We start from the raw sequence: 23,655 nt of genomic DNA on the forward strand, positions 1-23,655 counted from the left end.
AGGTAACGCATTCCAGTGTTTCACCACCCTCTTAGTGAAAAAGTTTTTCCTAATATCCAATCTAAACCTCCCCCACTGCAACTTGAGACCATTACTCCTCGTTCTGTCATCTGCTACCATTGAGAACAGTCTAGAGCCATCCTCTTTGGAACTCCCTTTCAGGTAGTTGAAAGCAGCTATCAAATCCCCCCTCATTCTTCTCTTCTGCAGGCTAAACAATCCCAGCTCCCTCAGCCTCTCCTCATAAGTCATGTGTTCTAGACCCCTAATCATTTTTGTTGCCCTTCGCTGGACTCTCTCCAATTTATCCACATCCTTCTTGAAGTGTGGGGCCCAAAACTGGACACAGTACTCCAGATGAGGCCTCACCAATGTCGAATAGAGGGGAACGATCACGTCCCTCGATCTGCTCGCTATGCCCCTACTTATACATCCCAAAATGCCATTGGCCGACTTGGCAACAAGGGCACACTGCTGACTCATATCCAGCTTCTCATCCACTGCCACCCCTAGGTCCTTTTCCGCAGAACTGCTGCCTAGCCATTCGGCCCCTAGTCTGTAGCTGTGCATTGGGTTCTTCCGTCCTAAGTGCAGGACCCTGCACTTATCCTTATTGAACCTCATCAGAGGTTCATGGTGCGCAAGCGAAACAAAGGAGTTATGCTCCCGATATGCACAGTTTGGAAATAACAATACAGAGAATAACAATGTTACCCAATTAATTATCACCAGAGTCTTCCCAACCCAGGGTCTCCAGGACCTGGGTGGGCCCATTTTAGCATTAAGGTGCCCGCTATTTGTGTCTTTTAAACAGTAGCTTTAGCCCGAGATCGTCACTAGATGAGGAGTCAGCAGGTTGGACAGTCCACGGTTCTGCTGACGAGGGGGCGGGTACTGCCTTCAGACGAGAGTGATGGATCCAGTTCTTGTGTCCCTAGACCTTTGCCGCTGTATGGGAGATCAGCAGGACGGTACAGGGTCCTTTCCACTTTTCCTGGAGAGGCTCGTCCTTCCAGGTATGAACAAGCATGGAGTCGCCGGGCTGTAAGGAGTGAACGGGAGAGTCCAAGGGGAGAGGCTGGGAATCCTTGGTATACCTGTGAAGAGACAAGAGAACAGCAGACAGGGAACACATATACTGTGACAAAAAAACATTACCCAGCTCCCATTCCCCTGACAGAACCGGGGTGCCATTCATAGGCCATGCCCTTCCAAACATAATTTCAAAGGGACTAAGCCCTAATCTACCCTTTGGGAGAACGCGGATACGGAGTAGGACGAGGGGCAAAGCATCAGGCCATCGCAGTGAGGCTTCCTGGCACACTTTTGAGAGATGCCGTTTAAGGGTCTGATTGGTACGTTCCACTACCCCACTGGCTTGCAGTCTCCAGGGCGTATGGAGTTTCCAGGGGATCTGTAAGGCATTTGAGATGCTTTGAATGATTTTTGACGTGAAGTGTGTCCCGTTGTCAGATTCCATCCACAGGGGGAGTCCAAAGCGAGGAACGATCTCCTTAACAAACGTGAGGGCCACTGTTCTGGCAGTGCAATTACGGCATGGGAAGGCTTCTGGCCATCCGCTGAACCGATCCACTATGACAAGGAGATATTTGAACCCTTGGGTCCGGGGAAACCAGTAAAGTCTATTTGCCACCACTCGTCCAGGGCCCGGAGTGGGTTCTAGGGCAGCTTTTTGCACATGATGTCCCGGTCGAGGGTTATTCTTTTGGCAGACTAAGCAGTCCGCTTGTACCTGGGCAGCCAGGGGTCAGAGTCCGGAAGTGATAAAGTATTTTCCCATTAGTTGGATAAGTCTTCAATGCCAGCATGAGTGTTTTGATGTAGTTTCTGCAGCACCGGCCGGATCAGGCCCTTTGGTAGGAGGTCCTTCCCTTCCGGGGAATGGAGCCATCCCTCCTTTTCCCGGAGACCAAGTTTGTCAGTTAGCTGTCTCTCCTCCCCAGAGTACTGAGGGGTTGGAAGCTCCCCTACTGATGGGATAAGGGCATGCATATGGGCGTTCTCAGTCTGAGGGGATGGCAGGGTGGCAGCATGCTTAGCCTCTCTATCTGCCCAGGCGTTACCTCTGGCCACATCTTGATCCTTCTTTTGATGGGCTTTACGGTGTACCACCGCCACTTCCGAGGGGAGTTCTACGGCTTCTAGGAGCCGGAGGATTTGGGGCCCGTACTTGACTGGGGAGCCTTGGGCTGTCAGCATTCCCCTTTGCTTCCACAGGCCAGCATGAGCATGCAGCACCCCAAAAGCATACTTTGAATCAGTAAAAATATTGACCCACTTTCCTTTTGATAGTTCAAGTGCACGGGTCAGGGCTATTAGTTCGGCAAGCTGGGCAGAGTTCCCAGCAGGCAAACCTTCAGCTTCCACAGTGTCATGGAGGGTCACAACAGCATAACCCGCCCTCCTTTGCCCATCTATTACGGTACTGCTACCATCAGTGTACCACTCATAATCTGTATTTGGGAGGGGTACATCCTTTAAATCCGGACGGCTGGAGTACTGGGCATCTATGATCTCTAAACAGTCATGTTCCTGTTCCTCTGTTTCTGGCAAGAGGGTGGCTGGATTAAGGGAGGGGCAAGGCTGTAAGGTGACTTCAGAGTTCTCTAACAGCTTAGCCTGATACCGAGCAATCCGAGCTTGGGTGAGCCAGAGCCCTTCCTTTGCATCCAATAAGGCTCGGACCATATGGGGAGTATAGATTTGCATAACCCCTCCCAATGTTAGCTTCTCGGATTCCTCAAGAACTAGGGCAGTAGCTGCGACCGCCCGTAAACATGCAGGCCAACCCTTTGCAACCTGATCCAGTTGCTTAGAAAAATAAGCCACAGGACGTCTCCATGCTCCTAACAGCTGTGTGAGAATCACAGAATCATAGAATATCAGGGTTGGAAGGGACCTCAGGAGGTCATCTAGTCCAAGCCCCTGCTCAAAGCAGGACCAATCCCCAATTAAATCATCCCAGCCAGGGCTTTGTCAAGCCTGACCTTAAAAACTTCTAAGGAAGGAGATTCTACCACCTCCCTAGGTAACGCATTCCAGTGTTTCACCACCCTCCTAGTGAAAAAGTTTTTCCTGATATCCAACCTAAACCTCCCCCACTGCAACTTGAGACCATTACTCCTTGTCCTGTCCTCTTCTGCCACTGAGAATAGTCTAGAACCATCCTCTCTGGAACCACCTCTCAGGTAGTTGAAAGCAGCTATCAAATCCCCCCTCATTCTTCTCTTCCACAGACTAAACAATCCCAGTTCCCTCAGCCTCTCCTCATAAGTCATGTGTTCCAGACCCCTAATAATTTTTGTTGCCCTTCGCTGGACTTTCTCCAATTTATCCACATCCTTCTTGTAGTGTGGGGCCCAAAACTGGACACAGTACTCCAGATGAGGCCTCACCAATGTCGAATAGAGGGGGACGATCACGTCCCTCGATCTGCTCGCTATGCCCCTACTTATACATCCCAAAATGCCATTGGCCTTCTTGGCAACAAGGGCACACTGCTGACTCATATCCAGCTTCTCGTCCACTGTCACCCCTAGGTCCTTTTCCGCAGAACTGCTGCCTAGCCATTCGGTCCCTAGTCTGTAGCTGTGCATTGGGTTCTTCCGTCCTAAGTGCAGGACCCTGCACTTATCCTTATTGAACCTCATCAGATTTCTTTTGGCCCAATCCTCCAATTTGTCTAGGTCCCTCTGTATCCTATCCCTGCCCTCCAGCATATCTACCACTCCTCCCAGTTTAGTATCATCCGCAAATTTGCTGAGAGTGCAATCCACACCATCCTCCAGATCATTTATGAAGATATTGAACAAAACCAGCCCCAGAACCGACCCCTGGGACACTCCACTTGATACCGGCTGCCAACTAGATATGGAGCCATTGATCACTACCCGTTGAGCCCGACAATCTAGCCAACTTTCTACCCACCTTATAGTGCATTCATCCAGCCCATACTTCTTTAACTTGCTGACAAGAATACTGTGGGAGACCGTGTCAAAAGCTTTGCTAAAGTCAAGAAACAATACATCCACTGCTTTCCCTTCATCCACAGAACCAGTAATCTCATCATAGAAGGCAATTAGATTAGTCAGGCATGACCTTCCCTTGGTGAATCCATGCTGACTGTTCCTGATCACTTTCCTCTCATGTAAGTGCTTCAGGATTGATTCCTTGAGGACCTGCTCCATGATTTTTCCGGGGACTGAGGTGAGGCTGACTGGCCTGTAGTTCCCAGGATCCTCCTTCTTCCCTTTTTTAAAGATTGGCACTACATTAGCCTTTTTCCAGTCATCCAGGACTTCCCCCGTTCGCCACAAGTTTTCAAAGATAATGGCCAATGGCTCTGCAATCACAGCCGCCAGTTCCTTTAGCACTCTCGGATGCAACTCGTCCGGCCCCATGGACTTGTGCACGTCCAGCTTTTCTAAATAGTGCCTAACCACCTCTTTCTCCACAGAGGGCTGGCCATCTATTCCCCATGTTGTGATGCCCAGCGCAGCAGTCTGGGAGCTGACCTTGTTAGTGAAGACAGAGGCAAAAAAAGCATTGAGTACATATTAGCTTTTTCCACATCCTCTGTCACTAGGTTGCCTCCCTCATTCATTAAGGGGCCCACACTTTCCTTGGCTTTCTTCTTGTTTCCAACATACCTGAAGAAACCCTTCTTGTTACTCTTGACATCTCTCGCTAGCTGCAGTTCCAGGTGCGATTTGGCCCTCCTGATTTCATTCCTACATGCCCAAGCAATATTTTTATACTCTTCCCTGGTCATATGTCCAACATTCCACTTCTTGTAAGCTTCTTTTTTATGTTTAAGATCCGTTAGGATTTCACCGTTAAGCCAAGCTGGTCGCCTGCCATATTTACTATTCTTTCGACACATCGGGATGGTTTGTCCCTGTAACCTCAACAGGGATTCCTTGAAATACAGCCAGCTCTCCTGGACTCCTTTCCCCTTCATGTTAGTCCCCCAGGGGATCCTACCCATCCGTTCCCTGAGGGAGTCAAAGTCTGTTTTCCTGAAGTCCAGGGTCCGTATCCTGCTGCTTACCTTTCTTCCCTGTGTCAGGATCCTGAACTCAACCAACTCATGGTCACTGCCTCCCAGATTCCCATCCACTTTTGCTTCCTCCACTAATTCTTCCCGGTTTGTGAGCAGCAGGTCAAGAAAAGCTCCCCCCTAGTTGGCTCCTCTAGCACTTGCACCAGGAAATTGTCCCCTACGCTTTCCCAAAACTTCCTGGATTGTCTATGCACCACTGTGTTGCTCTCCCAGCAGATATCAGGAAAATTAAAAAGTCACCCATGAGAACCAGGGCATGCGATCTAGTAGCTTCTGCGAGCTGCCGGAAGAAAGCCTCATCCACCTCATCCCCCTGGTCCAGTGGTCTATAGCAGACTCCCACCACTACCTCACTCTTGTTGCTCACACTTCTAAACTTAATCCAGAGACACTCAGGTTTTTCTGCAGTTTCGTACCAGAGCTCTGAGCAGTGCTTACATACAGTGCTACTCCCCCACCTTTTCTGCCCTGCCTGTCCTTCCTGAACAGTTTATAACCATCCATGACAATACTCCAGTCATGCGAGTTATCCCACCAAGTCTCTGTTATTCTAATCACGTCATAATTCCTTGACATCACCAGGACCTCCAGTTCTCTTCTGCTCCTGTGAGCACTCCTAGGGCCACCCCCTTTCGTTCATGTACATACAACTGAAACGGCTTAGAGAGAGCCGGGGCTTCCATCAACTTCCTTTTCAAGATTTTAAATGTAATTACTGTGGCCAAAAAGGATACAAGGTGGCACAATGCCTGAAGATGAAGGAAATGGTGGCCAAGCAGAACCCTCGGAGTGTCAACAAGGTGGAAGCCCACCCACAGGGAGCAGCACCAGTCCAGGGGGCCGTGGTCAATGTGGTAGGACCAGGGGGAAGGGAGGGTCAGGCCAGATCAGCTGGGGAAGGCAGGGGCTCCAGCCCCAGAGCACCTGCACTCAATTCACTGGGTGAGCATGGGACAGACCCCTGGGGACAATGCCACATCATCCCTATTGAGGTGAGGGGAAGGAGTGTCCAGGGGTTCTGGGACACAGGTGCGGAGGTGACACTGGCCTGGCTGGAGATGGTGAACCCAGAGCAGCTAGTGCCCAATGCATACCTGACCGAGGGGGGGTGTTCGGGCCCCCCATCAATGTGCCTGTAGAGAGGATACATCTGAAATGGGGGCTAAGGAGGTGCTCTAAAGAGGTCAGGGTGCATGTTCAGCTACCCATGGAGGTGCTAATGGGTAATGACTTGGAGGACTGGTTGGATGGCCCTCAGAGCGCCCTGGTCCTTACCCAGAGCCAGAGCCAGCAAGGAACACCCAGTCCCAGTCTGACAGCACGGAACCTCCCAATGGAGGGGGGCTGGGGGAGCGAAGCACCGAAGGTAGAGCCTGAACCTCTGTCCCAAAGTGGGGAAACTGCACATCCTTGTCCAACCAGAGCTGTGCCCTAAACCCAGCAGCTGAATTCCAGACAGAGCTACAGGAGGACCCCTCCTTAGAGAAGCTGAGGGCCCTTGCTGGCCACAGTGGTGCAGGACCCCTGGGGAGGACCACCACTAGAGATTCTGGTGGGAGAAGGGATTCCTGTACCAGAAATGGGCTGGTCTGGGGCACACTGAACTTTGGAAAGTCAGGAAGCAGCTGGTGGTTCCCCAGACTGTTCTCCACACACTGTTGTACTTGGCCCATGATATTCCCTTTTTTGGGGCATCAGGGAATCTGGCGCACAAGGCAGAGGCTGCTGCAGAACTTTTACTGGCCTGGGGTCTTTGGCGCAGTCCAACAGTATTGCAGTGGACTTGGGAGACAATGATATCGGCTACCCAGCTGGACGGAGGGGGCTTCTGGATTGGGGGGAGGGAGCAGCCAGAGCCCACTTGGATGCAGGAGAGACCTAGATGTACTGTGCTGTGGGATGCTAGGCCCGAGGGCCCAGAGAGTTTCTTGTGCTGGGTTCAGATGCTCAATAAAACCTGTTTTATGCTGGCTGAAAGTCACTCCGGTCTAGAGATCAGGGTTGCATTATTCCCTCTGGAAGCGGAGGCTCCAGGGGTCCAGAGCGAGTGGACTCCCTGGAGGGACCCCTCAGCGAGAGAGAGGTGTGCTGAGAGGTGCGATTCCAGAAGGCGGAGGGGCCTATGGCTTAACCCCCAAGAGAGAGTGGACCTCTGAGAAGGGCTGCCACACTGAAAGGGGTTCCTTCCAGGGATCGTACAGAGCCAAGAGAGAGCACGAGTCCTGTGAGTCTATGACACAATGGTGACATTTGGTGCCTTATATTCCAGTAAGAAAATGATTAAAATGCCTGTGCATGTATTGGCAGTGCCTGCAATCGCAATGTGTAGGAAAAAAAATAAAAATGATTTACCATTATAAAACTTTGTGTTTCTTGCACAAGAAACAGTGCACAGAAACACACAGATGCTTGGTGGTAAAGGAGTAACTAGGGAAGGGCAGACTTTCATAACTGTGTGTAGGTCTAGCTATCATTGTGAAAGTTGTAGGACGGGGTGGAACGAAGGAGAAACTGAGAAGTCCCGGAAAGTGGAAAGGACGGTGTGGGCAGAGTTTGGGGGAGGAGGGGCAATGGAATGGTTTGGAATGTACTGCAGTGGAGGTAGAGCACGGATCTGCTCGGTCTGCAGCATTAAGAACATCAGGATCTACCTTTGCTCCTCCATTACTTTAATCATCCACTCAGTTGCATCATTAACAAACACGTGATTCTCTTTTCTATCCTGCCATTCAGCTTCCCAGCACTCCTTGCGTTCCCTTTTTTTTTTCATTGGTGCACTGCAGTACCTCCCAGAACATTTCTTTGCTGCATCTTGGATGCTTTCTTATCTGGTGGAGACGCTCGACCGGGGTGCCTGAAAGTTTCCTGAAGGTGTTCACATCTGGTGAAGCACAGGAGACAATGCACAGAAGCGGGATTGTTAAATTCATGCACAGTATAGAAACATTTCAGTTAAATACACCTTTTGCAACATTGCAATCACTTTCTCACTGACCCTAGCCAGGCACACATCTCTGTGAACACCCAAAACATGGTAAGTGTTGGCCTGTGCGTGGGGGGGGGGGGGGGAGTGGGAGGGCACGCACAGGGCACTCCACATTGGGAAAAGAGCACACACTCTTTGCAAGGGTCATGGTGAAGCATTCTAGCATCCGACATGTTAGGATATAGATATTCAGACCTGTCGGTAAAGGCCTGTACTCGAAGAATTTAGGTGTATTCTTATCACTTGGCTAGTTAGAAGTATAAAAGAAAGAATCAAAATCACTGTCTGCCAGCGTAAGGTCCTTCTCTTACTGTGACAGTCTGAGGCCCTGTTCTTAGATTAAGGCCTTTGGCTAAGCAACAGGCAGCCATAAACGGGGAAGCGACCGGTCGCATCCTCACATTCCAAACTAGGCACATTGAAAGAAGGTGCTACTGGGCTGTTAGGAATACAATCCTGTCCTGAAAAAAGAAAAGGAGTACTTGTGGCACCTTAGAGACTAACCAGTTTATTTGAGTATAAGCTTTTGTGAGCTACAGCTCACTTCATCGGATGCATCGGAAACTGGAATCATGCTTGCTGGAAGTTCACCCCAATAAACATCGAATTGTTTGCACCTTTGGACTTCGGGTATTGTTGCTCTCTGTTCATGCGAGAAGGAGCAGGGAATTAAGTGGGTGAAGGAATAAGCCCCCAACACCACACTTTTCCACAGACGGGGCATTCTAGCAGATATCTCACTGCTAAGGGTAAGCAGGAAAATGAGTGTACATCTACTCCATGCTTGTGGCTTCTGCCCTGCTCCGTATGCTGCTCCCTGATGTGCCGCTTTGGTCCCTGCACAAATGATTGCCTAATGGCACAGGAAAGTTTCCTACAATGGGGGAAGGAACAAAGATGCTCTGTCATGGAACCTTTGGCAAAGGATTGCAGAGTACCTCCAGGAAACTTTCCTGGAGATCTCTCTGGAGTATTCCCATGAGATGTCAGCATGCATCAAACACCCTATTCTGCTGTACCGATTAGGTACGCAGGGAAATGTCCAGCTCACAGAAACACAGCCAGCCTTGTACATGTCTATACCCTGAACCCAGCTCTGCACTACACAAGCCACGGCCATTTACCAGGCATCTCATCTCCTCAGAGAGCAACTGCTGAGACTGGCTAGGCACCTCTGGAGTGGAGAACAGTTCTTGGCTACCTGCCCCACCGGGAGCTGCACATCCTTGTCTAACTCCACCTCTTCACCAATAACTTCGTCCTCTGGGTTAGATCCTCTTTCCGCCGCCTCCGTGCCCTCCGAAGTATCTACGGGGCTCTTGGCGGTGGAGGTGGGGTCATCACCGAGGATACTGTCCAGCTCCTTATAGAACCAGCAGGTGTTAGGTGAAGCACCCGAGCAATGGTTTGTGTCCCTCGCCTTATGGTTCACCTGCCTCAGCTCCTTTATGTTCGCTCTGCACTGCAGCGTGTCCCAATCATAGCCCTTTTCGCACAAGCCACAAGAAATCTGCCCGTAGGTATCTCAATCCCTATGGCTCAAGACCAGCTGGGACTGCACAGCCTCCTCTCCCCATATACTGATCAGATCCAACAGCTCCACAGTGGTCCAACGGGAGAGCGTTTAGTGTGATAACCCACCATGGTCATCTGGGAAGATGCGATGAGACCTCTCCACACCAAGCCATTAGGAAATTGAATGTAAAAAATTCCTGGGGCTTCTAAGGGGGAAGGGCAGATATTTGGTTACCTGGCTGCAGGGCAGTGGAGTTCAAACAGCTGACCAGAGAGGTTAGGATGGACATTGTGGGACACCTCCTGGAGGCCAATTAAAGCAATGAAATCAGGCGTGGTCTCTACACTGGCACTTTGTCGAGAAAAACATAGAGGAAAAAGATGCAAGTCTCTCGTTGGGGTGGATGTATTTAGTCGCCAAAACCAGACATTTTTCCTGACAAAAGTCGTATCGCAGTGTGTACGCACTCACTGTTTGGTCAAAAAAGGCAGTTTTTGGCGACAAAACTTGGTAGCGTAGACAAGGCCTCAGAGATAGCACCAGAGATGTAGGTGACTGGAACTCTGGAGCTGCCCATGGTGCTGAGGTTGTAGCCAGCACCAAGATGTCAGCACTCAAGTGTATCACTAACTTTTGGGGTTCAACTATCAAATGGAAGCTCTTAGAAGACATAGGCACTGCAGTCTTGTCACCAGGTAGTAGCCAAGGAGTTCTTTGGCACCAGCTGGAAATAGACGGAGCTGGGGCCAAAGTCTTTGGCAGCTCAGACCTTGCATGCCAGAGCACACACTTAGTTCATGAGCCCCTCCAGGCTTCTGCTTTCCTACCATAACCAAATCCTTCCTTTGCACTGCTAATGGTGCCAAGGTAATTTTATGGAGCCCAGGAGGATTTTGGAGCTGACAAAAACTGCCTTGAGCCATGCATAGTGCTCCAGCTTGTAGCTGCCAAGGGTTCTTCCTACTTCTTTCTTAGCCCTGGTCTACACTACGAGTTTAGGTCGAATTTAGCAGCATTTGATTTAACCCTGCATCCGTCCACACGACCAAGCCTGTTTTGTCGACTTAAAGGGCTCTTAAAATCGATTTCTGTACTCCTCCCTGGTGAGGGGAGTAGCGCTAAAATTGACCTTGCTGGGTCAAATTTGGGGTAGTGTGGACGCAATTCGATGGTATTTGCCTCCAAGAGCTATCCCAGAGTGCTCCATTTTGACGCTCTGGACAGCACTCTCAACTTCAATGCACTGGCCAGGTACACAGGAAAAGCCCCAGGAACTTTTGAATTTCATTTCCTGTTTGACCAGCATGGTGAGCTGATCAGCACAGGTGACCATGGAGTCCCAGAATAGCAAAAGAGCTCCAGCATGGACCTAATGGGAGACACTGGATCTGATTGCTGTATGGGGAGAAGAATCCGTGCAGGCAGAACTCCAAAAAGACAAAATGCCAATATATTTGCCAAAATCTCCAAGGGCATGATGGACAGAGGCTACAACAGGGACACAGCAGTGCCGCGTGAAAGTTAAGGAGCTGAGGCAAGCCTACCAAAAAACAAAGGATGCAAACAGTCGCTCCGGGTCAGAGCCCCATACATGCCGCTTCTATGATGAGCTGCATGCAATTCTAGGGAGCGCCCCTACCCCACCACTACCAAACCACTGTCCATGGACACTTGCAAGGGGGTAGTCTCACACAACAGGGATGAGGATTTTGTGGAGGAGAAGGAGGTTGAGGATAGCACACAGCAGGCAAGCGGAGAATCTCTTCTCCCTGGCAGCCAGGAACTGTTCATCACCCTGGAGCCAATACCCTCCCAAGGTGGGCTCCCGGACCATGAAACCGGAGAAGGCACCTCTGGTGAGTGTACCTTTGTAAATATAATACAGGGTTAAAAAGCAAGCACGTTTAATGATTAATTTGCCCTGAAGACTTGAGATGCATTCACGGTCAGTATAGCTACTGGAAAAGTCTGTTAACGTGTCTGGGGATGGAGCGGGAATCCTCCAGGGACATCTCCATGAAGCTCTCCTGAAGGTTCTCTAAAAGCCTTTGCAGAAGATTTCTGGGGAGATCAGCCTTATTCCATCCTCCATGGTAGGACACTTACCATGCCAAGCCAGTAGCAAGTAGTCTGGAATCATTGCAGAACAAAGCATTGCAGTGAATGGGCCTGGGCTTTGGTGGCATTCAAGCAACATCTGTTCTTTTTCTCTTTGTGTTAGCCTCAGGAGAGTGATATCATTCATCGTCACCTGGTTCAAATATGGGAAATTTGTTTAAGGGGACATTCAGAGGTGCCCGTTCCTGCAGGGCTGTTTGCCTTTGGCTGAAAAGAAATCATCCCTGCTGTTAGCCATGCAGTGGGGGAGGCCCGTTCATGCTGAGCTGTTTGCGTTTGGCTGACAGAGATCTTCCCTGATACTAGCCATGTGGTGCAGGTGTGTGGGGTGTGTGTGTGAAGCGATCATCCCAGAGAATTAGGTGTGTGTGGGGGGGTTGGATTGTGCTGCACACCCTAAAACCGCAGCCCCTCCTTTTAAATGGCCAACCCAACGGGCTTTGCTTGGTATGGGAAAGAAGGGCACTGCTGTTTGAAACCATTCCCACATGTTATGAAGGTTGAAGAAGTTGAAACCCTTTTCCTTACCATGGCCGCCTGGAAGCCGAATTCTGTTGCCCAGCCGAGCATGTGTGATGTCTCACACCAAACCAGCAGGCACTCAATATAAAAGGCAAAATGTGACCTTGTACCAAAAGCACGTGCTATGTAATGTGAATCACTTGATCAGTGTGAAATAGTCTTCCCTTTGTTCTCTAAAACGTATCCTTTTAAATACTACTCTCCCTTTTTTTCTTCTGCAACTGCAAATGTTTCTATACTCCCCCATCATCTCCGTCCCAGAGGCTAGTGCAGATTAGAAGGTGAAAAAAATGCACTTGCGATGAAATGTTCTCAGAGCTCACGCAGTCCTCCCGCACTGAAAGAGCTCAGCAGAATGCGTGGAGGCAAACAATGGCAGAGACCAGGAAAGCATTAAATGAACATGATGAGAGGAGGCAGGATGCAATGCTGAATAATGGGAGAGCAAACTGACATGTTCAGGCATCTGATGGAGCTGCAGGAAAGGCAGCAGGAGCACAGACCATCTCTGCAGCCCCTGTATAACTGCCTGCTCTCCTCCCCAAGTTCCATATCCTCCTCACCCAGACGCCCAAGAACGCAGGGGGGTGGGGAAGGGGGCGGCTACCGGCACCCAGCCACTCCACCCCAGAGGATTGCCCAAGCAACAGAAGGCTGGCATTCAATAATTTTTGAACCGTAGTGTGGCCTTGTCCTTCCCTCCTCCCCTCACTCACCCCTCCCGGGCTACCTTGAGAGTTTTCCCCCATCTGTGTGATGAATTAAGAAAGAATACATGATTTTGAAACAATGACTTTATTGACTCAGAAAGCGGTGATCAAAGTGGGGAGGGCGGTTGGCTTACAGGGAAGTAGAGTCAACCAAGGGGGCGGGTTTTCATCAAGGAGAAACAAAAAGAACGGTCATACTGTAGCTTGGCCAGTCATGAAACTGGTTTTCAAAGCTTCTCTGATGCACAGGGTGCCCAGCTGTGCTCTTCTAATCACCCTGGTGTCTGGCTGAATGTAATTGGCTGCCAGGCGATTTGCCTCAACCTCCCACCCCACCATAAACATCTCCCCCTTACTCTCACAGATATTGTGGAGCACACAGCAAGCAGCAATAACAATGGGAATATTGGTTTCACTGAGGTCTAGTCAGTAAACTGCGCCAGCGTGCTTTTAAATGTCCAAATGCATATTCTACCACCATTCAGCACTTGATCAGCCTAGAGTTGAACTGCTCCTGACTACTGTCCAGGATGCCTGTGTATGGCTTCATGAGCTGTGGCATCAAGGGGTAGGTTGGGTCCCCAAGGATAACGATAGGCATTTCAACATCCCCAACGGTAATTTTCTGGTCTGGGAAGTAAGTTCCTTCCTGCAGCTGTTCAAACAGACCAGAGCTCCTGAAGATGCAAGCATCGTGCAGCTTTCCCGGCCATCCCACGTTGATGTCGGTGAAACGTCCCTTGTGATCCACCAGTGCTTGCAGCACCATTGAAAAGTACCTCTTGCGATTTACATACTGGCTGCCAAGGTGGTCCGGTCCCAAGACAGGGATATGCGTTCCATCTATCGCCCCACCACAGTTTGGGAAATGTGCAGGTCATAGTGGATGGCTTTGCTGCAATGGGGTTCCCTGAGTCACTATCCTTGATAGGTTTCAGAGTAGCAGCCGTGTTAGTCTGTATTCGCAAGAAGAAAAGGAGTACTTGTGACACCTTAGAGACTAACAAATTTATTAGAGCATAAGCTTTCGTGAGCTACAGCTCACTTCATCGGATGCGTTCAGTGGAAAATACAGTGGGGAGATTTATGTACATAGAGAACATGAAACAATGGGTGTTACCATACACACTGTAATGAGAATGATCACTTAAGGTGAGCTATTACCAGCAGGAGAACGGGGGGGTGGGGAGGGCGGGACATTTTGTAATGATAATCAAGGTGGGCCATTTCTAGCAGTTGACAAGAACATCTGATAGCAGCAGCTCAGTGACTGTGTTGGCTACTTGGATCACAGCAGCCCCCACAGTAGATTTACCCACTCCAAATTGATTCCCGACTGACCGGAAGCTGTCTGGCGTTGCAAGCTTCCAGAGGGCTATCACCACTCACTTCTCAACTGTGTGGGCTGCTCTCATCTTGGTATTCTTGCGCTTCAGGGCAGGGGAAAGCAAGTCACAAAGCTCCATGAAAGTGCCCTTATGCATGTGAAAATTTCGCAGCCACTGGGAATCATCCCAGACCTGCAACACTATGCGGTCCCACCAGTCTGTGCTTGTTTCCAGGGCCCAGAATTGGCATTCCACGGCATGAACCTGCCCCATTACCACCATGATGTCCAAATTGCCAGGGCCTGTGCTCTGAGAGAAGTCTGTGTCCATGTCCTCATCACTATCGTGATCACGCTGTCATCGCCTCCTCTTGCAGGTTCTGCACATAGTGCAGGATAATGCATGAGGTGTTTGCAATGCTCACAACAGCAGCGGTGAGCTGAGCGGGCTCCATGCTTGCCATGGTATGGCATCTGCAGGACAGCAGAGTTGCAGCAGAAATGGTAGATGATGATGGCTGCCATAAGAATAGATATTTATATAGAACAATGATAGGACCTGGGCCAAAAGAAATCTCATGAGGTTCAACAAGGACAAGTGCAGAGTCCTGCACTTAGGACGGTAGAATCCCATGCACCGCTACAGACTAGGGACCGAATGGCTGGGCAGCAGTTCTGCAGAAAAGGACCTAGGGGTTACAGTGGAAGAGAAGCTGGATATGAGTCAACAGTGTGCTCTTGTTGCCAAGAAGGCCAATGGCATTTGGGGATGTATAAGTAGGGGCACTGCCAGCAGATCGAGGGACGTGATCGTTCCCCTCTATTTGACATTGGTGAGGCCTCATCTGGAGTACTGTGTCCAGTTTTGGGCCTCACAGTACAAGAAGGATGTGAAAATCTGGAAAACATCCAGCAGAGGGCAACAAAAATTATTAGGGGGCAGGAACATGACTTATGAGGAGAGGCTGAGGGAATTGGGATTGTTTAGTCTGCGGAAGAGAAGAATGAGGGGGGATTTGATAGCTGCTTTCAATTACCTGAAAGGGGGTTCCAAAGAGGATGGATCTAGACTGTTCTCAGTGGTAGCAGATGACAGAACGAGGAGTAATGGTCTCAAGTTGCAGTGGGGGAAGTTTAGGTTGGATATTAGGAAAAACATTTTCACTAGGAGGGTGGTGAAGCACTGTAATGTATTTACTAGGGAGGTGGTGGAATCTCCTTCCTTAGAAGTTTTTAAGGTCAGGCTTGACAAAGCCCTGGCTGGGATGAAGTAGTTGGGGATTGGTCCTGCTTTGAGCAGGGGGTTGGACTAGATGACCTCCTGAGGTCCCTTCCAACCCCGATATTCTATGATTCTATGACCTGCGAGGTGGATTCATGGCACCAGGAGAGCAGAGTTGCAGCGGAAACGATGGAGGACGACAGTTAGCACTGCACACATTTCCCGAGGAAGAACACAAGTACCTGGGAGCACATGACAGACAACATGGAGAAATTTGCTATTGAGACAAGAGCAGCAGAGCAGAGATGCAGCGGAAGCTGTGGATGATGACAATGGTTAGCAGTCCTACTGCACCATCTGCTGACAGCAGTATGGCATCTGCACGGAAAAAAGACATGAAACGATTGTCTGCTGTCGCTTTTATGGAAGGAAGGGCAACTGATGACATGTACCCAAAACCACCCGTGACAATGTTTTTGCCCCATCAAGCATTGGGAGCTCAAGCCAGAATTCCAATGGGCAGCGGAGACTGCAGGAACTGTGGGATAGCTACCCACACAGTGCAACGCTCCGAAAGTTGACGCTTGCCACAGTACTGTGGATGCACTCCACCAACTTAATGCGCTTAGTGTAGACATACCCAATTGACTGTATAAAATTGATTTCTAAAAATCCACTTCTATAAGATTGACCTAATTTCGTAGTGTAGACATACCCCTAGTTACCGCTTCAATACAAAGGCCTGAATTGTTGCCAGGTCCAAGAGAAACTATCAGAATTTGCATGGTTCAGGAGGTGGTGAAAAATCTGTTTCCCTGTGAGGCAGTAGATGCATGAATGAAGGCTTTATAATCTCTTTTTCAGGTCTGCCATGACTGGCACCAACTTGACTAAACTGCAGTAAACACTGAGGTAAAACATAATTCTTTATTCAGTTCTATTGTTTTGAGGTAAATGTGAGACACCTAACCTAACATTCTTATCTCCATTCAAAAAAGAAACAAAAAGGTGTTCAGGTTAAAGCTGCCTGAAAAAGTCAGATCATTACAACAGCAAGGTTACTCACACATCTATAGCCAATGGCAGCCAAAGGAGCTGACATCAGTGGAGCTCCGCCTTTTTTATTTAACTCCTGCTCCAAAACACAATGCCCAAAGGGCATGACTTTCCAAAAGGTTCCAGATCACCATGACACAGCACAGGCACCTTGAATCCTACCAGTGGGAATACATAAGAGGCATCTGATGATGAAGGGGCAGTATGTGACATCATCTTTCTCGTAGAGACATTTTTGAGTTACTGTATGGATAAAAAGAAAAGGAGGACTTGTGGCACCTTAGAGACTAACCAATTTATTTGAGCATAAGCTTTCATGAGCTACAGCTCACTTCATCAGATGCATTCACGAAAGCTTATGCTCAAATAAATTGGTTAGTCTCTAAGGTGCCACAAGTCCTCCTGTTCTTTTTGCAAATACAGATTAACATGGCTGCTACTCTGAAACCTGTATGGATAAAAGCTGTCTGCTGCAGAGGAGGGCTGTCTACCTCCAGGTAGCAGCTTTGTGGTAGGAGCAGACAAATGCAATTACTAGTCTAAATCTCAGTAAAAATACAGTAGAACCTCAGTTACAAAGACCTCGAATGGAGGTTGTTCATTACTCTGGAATGTTCGTAACTCTGAACAAGGCGTTATCGTGGTTCTTTCAAAAGTTTACAACTGAACATTGACTTAATACCGCTTTGAAACTTTACTATGCAGAAGAAAAATGCTGCTTTTAAACATCTTAATTTAAATAAAACAAGCACAGAAACAGTTTACTTATCCTGTCAAATGTTTGTTTAAACTTTCCTTTTTTAAAGTAGTTTATGTTTAGCACAGTGCTGTAATGTATTTGCAGTTTTTTGGTCTCTGCTGCTGCCGCCTGATTGTGTATTTCTGGTTCCAAATGAGGTGTGTGATTGACTGGTCAGTTCGCATCTCAGAGGTTCTACTGTACATTTAGTGGATACAAGTGGGGAAAAGAAGCTTTGAGTTGCGAGTTGGACATGTCACTTGTGGAGGTGACTAAATTTTCAGAAGGGCAAAGAAGAAATGGTTACCTACCTTTCGTAACTGTTATTCTTTGAGATGTGTTGCTCATGTCCATTCCATTCTAGGTGTATGTGCGCCCATGTGCATAGTCGTCTGAGACTTTTACCTTAGCAGTATCCACAGGGTCAGCTGTGATGCCCCCTTGAGTGCTGCAGTCATGCATCGGTATATCGGGTGCCACCAACCCAACGACCTTCTCGCCTGCAACTCCAACATAGGGGTAGGAGGGCAGGTAATTGAATGGATGTGAGCAAAACATCTCAAAGAACAAGAGTTATGAAAAGCAGGTAACCGTTTTTTCTTCGAGTGCTTGCTCATGTTGATTCCATTCTAGGTGACTCATAAGCAGTATCCTCGGAGGTGGGCTCAGAGTTCACAGCCTAGCTGCTTGCAGTACTGCTTTACCGAAGCCAGCATTGTCCCAGGCCTGTTGGGTAAGCATGTAATGGGACGTGAACGTGTTGTCAGATGACCAGATGCCGCCATACAGATGTCCTGGACAGACACTTGGGTTACGAAAGCTGCTGAAGAGGCTTGCTCTCTGGTTGAGTGGGCAGTGACAATTGCTGGAGGTGGCACCTTCGTATGGTCATAGCAGTAGCAAATGCAGGCGGTGATCCAAGAAGAAAGTCTTTGAGCGGACACCAGATGACCTTTTATCCTGTCAGCCACCGCGATGAACAGCTGTGTCGGTTTGCGGAATGGCTTGGTCCCTTCAATGTAGAAGGCTAGCGCCCTTCTGACATCTAGGGAATGCAGCTACGCTCCTCCTCCAGCTTATGTGGCTTTGGAAAAAAGACGGGCAGATAAATGTCCTGGCCCATGTGAAACTGGGAGACCACCTTAGGCAGGAAAGCCAGGTGTGGATGCAATTGGGCCTTGTCCTTGTAAAAGACTGTATAGGGTGATTCCAACGTAAGTGCTCTAATCGCAGAGATCCTGTGGACTGAATTTATTGTGACCAAGAACGCAACCTTCCAAGAAAGGAAGGGGAGAGAACAGAAAGCCAGAGGCTTGAAGGGGGGTTGCCACAAATTGCAGCATGAAGCCCAAAGAAATTGTGTTGAGCACCCAACAGTCCGAGGTCAGCTGCAACCGGGCTGACAGAAGGGGTGTAGACAGTTGAGGAAAAAGCAGGAGGTGGATCCTGGGCAGTGGCTCGGGTGCATCCTCAAAATGCCTGTTTCTGGCTGCCCTGGTCTCTAGAAGGGGTAGGCTAGACAGAAGAGCGGGAAGACGAAGTGTGCCATTGCCTAAACCCCTTGTCTTTCTCCTTCTTTCTGTAGAAGCTGGATTTGGGGACACCCCACAACAGTGACTGAGGCAGAGAAGGCGGAAGCCGGAATGGCGTTCTAGCTTGTTGAAGGGTGTGCAGCTCTGCAGTCACAGGACAAAAAAGGTGGGTTAGTGGGTACAGACTGTTGTAACAAGCCATAAATCCAGTGTCGCTAATAAGACCATGATTTTTAGCATCCAGCTAAATTAAGCTGGCGTGCAAGTACCCCATCTGGATGAGGGCTGAGAAGTCCGATATGGAGTGGCTGCTTTGTGAAAAAGTGTTCGCTCCTATGATATGGTTTTTTACAACCATCTGTAGCCCACTAACCCCCTTCTTTGTCCTATGACTGCAGAGGTGTTAGCGGGCCACTTCACCTTGAATAGTTTCCCAAACCTGAAGGAGAGCTCTCTGTAGCTCGAAAGCTTGTCTCTTTCACCAACAGGAGTTGGTCCAATCAATGATATTACCTCAACCACCATGTCTCTCTAATATCCTGGGGCCAGCACAGCTACAATACTGCAAACAAAATAGAAATAAGGAGCACACTTTTAATAGTGATTATAATTAACCATTGGAACAACATACTTAGAAACACAGTGGATTTTCTCACTTGAAGTTTAAAATCAAGACTGGATATCTTTCTAAAACATATGATTTTGCTCAACCAGAAATTATGGGACTGATGTAGTGATTACAGAGTGTGATTTTATGGCCTGTGCATGTACGTGGTTGGACTACATGATATTAGTGATCCCTTCTGGCTTTAAAATTTACGAAAAAAACTCCTGATGATGGATAATGTATATAGCAAATAAGTAACTGTAGGTAATGGGAAGATTTCCGTCTTCCTGACTTGGATAGCACCCTTCATTTTGCTTGTCTTGGGGGCCAAAAAGTTTTAGAACTATTTGGAATAAGAATGAAACTGACGCGTAATTGTAGGTGGCCAGCACAGTGCCCACAACACTATGCAGGGGATTGGTTCATTTCTGACTGAGCGGGAAGGAGCACCAGCTACTGAATCACTAACAACACTTCCTGCAGCACCTGCGTTTTCAGTGTCTCTGGTCACAGGATGAAATGCCGTTTAGCTTCACAGCTCAAGATACTATGGCTTCAGGCACACAGCTCACTCCCAGTGTTGTGCCTCTGGGCGTGTTGCAAGCTTATTCAATGAACCTCCCATAAAGTTCAACTCTGTCATTCCCAATCACCACTAAGCCATTTGTCAATAGCAAAAAATACTTTATAATAAATTACAGAACAAAATAAAATGTCAAACATGGGATTGCAGTGACATTTCAGTTACCCTGTTTCAGTCACTCAGAGAAAACTCCATTTACAAACAACTTCCTGAAAAGACCTTTCTAGCCTCTGACCAAATTTTAGCTACAGAATTTAATAGGGAATACATTTAAAATTGAGGCTCTGGCTATCGTCACACAAGACTATTGCCCCAACCCTCTGAATTTGAGCCACCACCATAACTAAAGGGAGACAATTCCCAGAAGAGCCTTCCAGCAGAGGTCTCACCCGTCCCCTGCACCCAACAGAAACCATAAGCTTTGAATGTGGGGATGGTGTTGAACTCCTAGGGGTGGACCAAAGCTTCAGACAATAATGATGACACACCAGGAATTCAAGTTCCCAACCATGTGGAGCAAAACTATTTGGAGAAAAGCGAAAAGTGCAATCCTTATTTTGTTTTAAAAGTCACAATGGCAAAAGATTAAACACCTGAAGTCAGAACTCCAGCTCACAGTAACCAACTGATTTTGCAAGTACAGATATTTAAGTATCAGAGAAAGTGCTTCACAGAAGTTAAATTGCATACAAGGCTGCACTGGTGTCTTCACAGCACAGAAGGTGATGGACACTTTGCTCTTGCTGTTCCCTCCAGTCGAAGGGTTTGCAGCGCTTTGCTTCTGAAAGTCTCTTAGTGGCTGCTTCTATTCTGGTACTTCATCCTGGTCTCCTGCATGAAGTTTCTGAAGGCTGGTTCTTCTTGGCTTTCCTCAGTGACTTTGAGGGGGGAAGAGGGAGGGAGAGAGAACAAACATACAAAATTCAGTACTAAGCCAGCTCCTACCCTACTTAAGGTTCTGAGTTAAGGTGGGAGTAAGGCTACTGGGAACACAGAGTAGGATGTAAAATGTCTATCTAGGTCTTCATCTACTTGCAGTTCCCTTCTCCTTGGCCCACTCAAGTCCCAGAAATTCCCAGGAGAGGAATATGAGAAGCTAGAGAGAATTGGACAGGGAAGAGAAACACACACAGTCTCTGCCTCTCCCCGCCACGCTCCCTGTCACTCACCCCTACACACACCAGTTGAAAAGTGGCTGGCAATCTAGTAGGATCCCCATGGAACATTGGGATTAAAAAACCTGCATCATATGACACTGTACCTGCCTCATGAAGCATTGCAAACCCTTCCCAAAGCACCCTGTGGCCAGTTGCACAGTGGGATAGCTACCCACAGTGCACTGCTCTCAGTGTCAATGTAAGAGCTGCTAGCGTGGATGCACTCTGCCAACACAAGAAGCATAATGTGGACATGCAACAGTGGTTTAATTAAAGTGCTTTAATGAAAACAGTATAACTCTTGGCGACAAAACTCTGCAGTGTAGACATAGCCTAAGACATAGCCTTTCCTATCCATCCACACAGCTAAAACTCTCATCCAAGTCTCACATTTCAATTACTGAAACATTCTTCTCACTAGCCTTAACAAATGCAATCTTGCTTCACTTATATCCATTCAGAATGCTGGCTGCAAAGAATTTTCCTAGCCTCTCTCTTTGACCAGGTCACCCATCTCTTGCATCCCCCTCTTCTGGTTCTCCCTTCTCTATCACATCAAACATAAACCTGCTTGCATTCGTTTTCAAGGCCCTTCACGGTCAATCCTCACTTTACCAATTATCTCATTTGCTAATGAGCTGTTGATGCTTGCCTCTGATCCACCCATGGTGGCAGCCTCCACTGCACATTTGATACACTTTCAAACAAGCATTTTCTCCACTGCTGCTCCTCACACTTGGGAGGCGCTCCTCCAAACTTCCACAAAGCTATCTTATTCTCCACTTTCAAATCCCTCCTCAAAATTCTTTGCCATGATGCCTACAAAAAGGTTGACAATTTGTTATCTCTTTGTCCTATATTTTGACTGTCAGCTCCTTTAGGTGAGTAATGTCTTTCTGTTCTGTTTGTACAGCACCTAGCACAATGGGGCACTGGTCCACAAAAAATGGTTACTAACCTTCTGTAACGGTTGTTCTTCGAGATGTGTTGCTCATGTCCATTCCATACTAGTTGTGCACACACCACATGCACAGCTGCTGGAGATTTTTCCCTTAGTGGTATCTGTAGGGACAGCCCTAGCGCCCCCTGGAGCCCTGCATTTATGTGCCCATATAAGGGGAGCCGCCAGCCCTGCACCCTCTCAGTTCCTTCTTGCTAGCAACTCCGACAGAGGGATAGGAGGGCAGGCCATGGAATGGACATGAGCAACACATCTCAAAAAACAATTACAGAAGGTTAGTAACCGTTTTTTCTTCAAGTGCTTGATCATGTCAATTCCATTCTAGGTGACTCACAAGGAATATCCCTGGCAGTGGGCTCAGGGTTCACGGACGTGTCGATTGCAACACTGCTCTCCTAAAACTGGCATTGTCACGGGTCTGCTGGATGATGGCGTAGTGGGATGCGAAGGTATGGATCAATGACCACATTGCGGCCCTGCAGATGTCCTGGACTGGAATCTGTGCAAGGAATGCTGCTGATAAAGCCTGGGCCCTTGTACAGTGGACTGTCACAATGGCCGGCAGCAGGACTTTGGCCTGCTCGTAGCACACCCAGATGCAGGCAGTTATCCAGGAGATCTTCAAATGATACTGGCAGACTTTTCATCCTGTCCACCACCGCTATAAAGAGCTGCGTTGATTTGAAGGCCAGGGCCCACCTATCGTCTAAAGTATGTAGTTGACGATCCTCATCTGATAGGTGAAGCTTCGGAAAGAAGACAGGCAGAAAAATGTCCTGGTTGTTATGGAACCGTGAAACCACCTTGGGCAGGAAGGTTGGGTGGGGGTGCAGCCAGACCTCATCTTCGAAGAACACCTTATAAGGGGTTCTGAAATCAGGGTTCTGATTTCAGAGACCCTTCTGGCCAACCTAATTGCCACCAAGAATGCAGCCTTCCATGACAGAGGTAGCAGGAAACAAGATGCCAATGGCTCAAAGAGGGGCCCCCATGAGCTTTGACAGTACCAGATTCAAGTCCTATGGAGGAATCAGGTCACAAACCTGTGGGTAAAGTCTTTCCAAGCCTTTATGGAACCTGACTGTCATCTCGTGTGAGAAGACTAATTTACCCTGGACCGGAGGATGGAAGGCCGAGATCATAGAATATCAGGGTTGGAAGGGACCTCAGGAGGTCATCTAGTCCAATCCCCTGCTCAAAGCAGGCCCAATCCCCAACTAAATCATCCCAGCCAGGGCTTTGCCAAGCCTGACCATCAAAGCCTCAAAGGAAGGAGATTCCACCACCTCCCTAGTAAACGCATTCCAGTGCTTCACCACCCTCCTAGTGAAAATGTTTTTCCTAATATCCAATCTAAACCTCCCCCACTGCAACTTGAGACCACTACTCCTCGTTCCGTCATCTGCTACCACTGAGAACAGTCTAGATCCATCCTCTTTGGAATCCCCTTTCAGGTAGTTGAAAGCAGCTACTAAATCCCCCCTCATTCTTCTCTTCCGCAGACTAAACAATCCCAGTTCCCTCAGCCTCTCCTCA

At 48.5% G+C, this 23,655-nt stretch overlaps 1 protein-coding gene across 5 annotated transcripts in view; it reads right to left on the bottom strand.

Moving 5' to 3' along the window:
* Window positions 1-23,655, bottom strand: part of GPN1 (GPN-loop GTPase 1) — a 122,512-nt gene that overhangs the window by 33,577 nt on the left and 65,280 nt on the right. For 2 of the 5 annotated variants that reach the window (XM_073335386.1, XM_073335389.1), the window contains one exon: window positions 7,722-7,964. The exons of 1 other annotated variant lie outside the window; for it this stretch is intronic. In XM_073335386.1, coding sequence (XP_073191487.1) covers window positions 7,813-7,964 — 152 coding nt within the window. In that variant the 3' untranslated portion in view covers window positions 7,722-7,812. Of the gene's footprint in view, window positions 1-7,721; window positions 7,965-20,081; window positions 20,880-23,655 lie in introns of those variants that run through there. 2 more of the 5 variants (XM_073335387.1, XM_073335388.1) reach the window with 1 other exon arrangement.

Source organism: Lepidochelys kempii, chromosome 3 (genome assembly GCF_965140265.1).
Source record: "Lepidochelys kempii isolate rLepKem1 chromosome 3, rLepKem1.hap2, whole genome shotgun sequence".
In the NCBI taxonomy this organism is placed as follows: Eukaryota; Metazoa; Chordata; order Testudines; family Cheloniidae; genus Lepidochelys; species Lepidochelys kempii.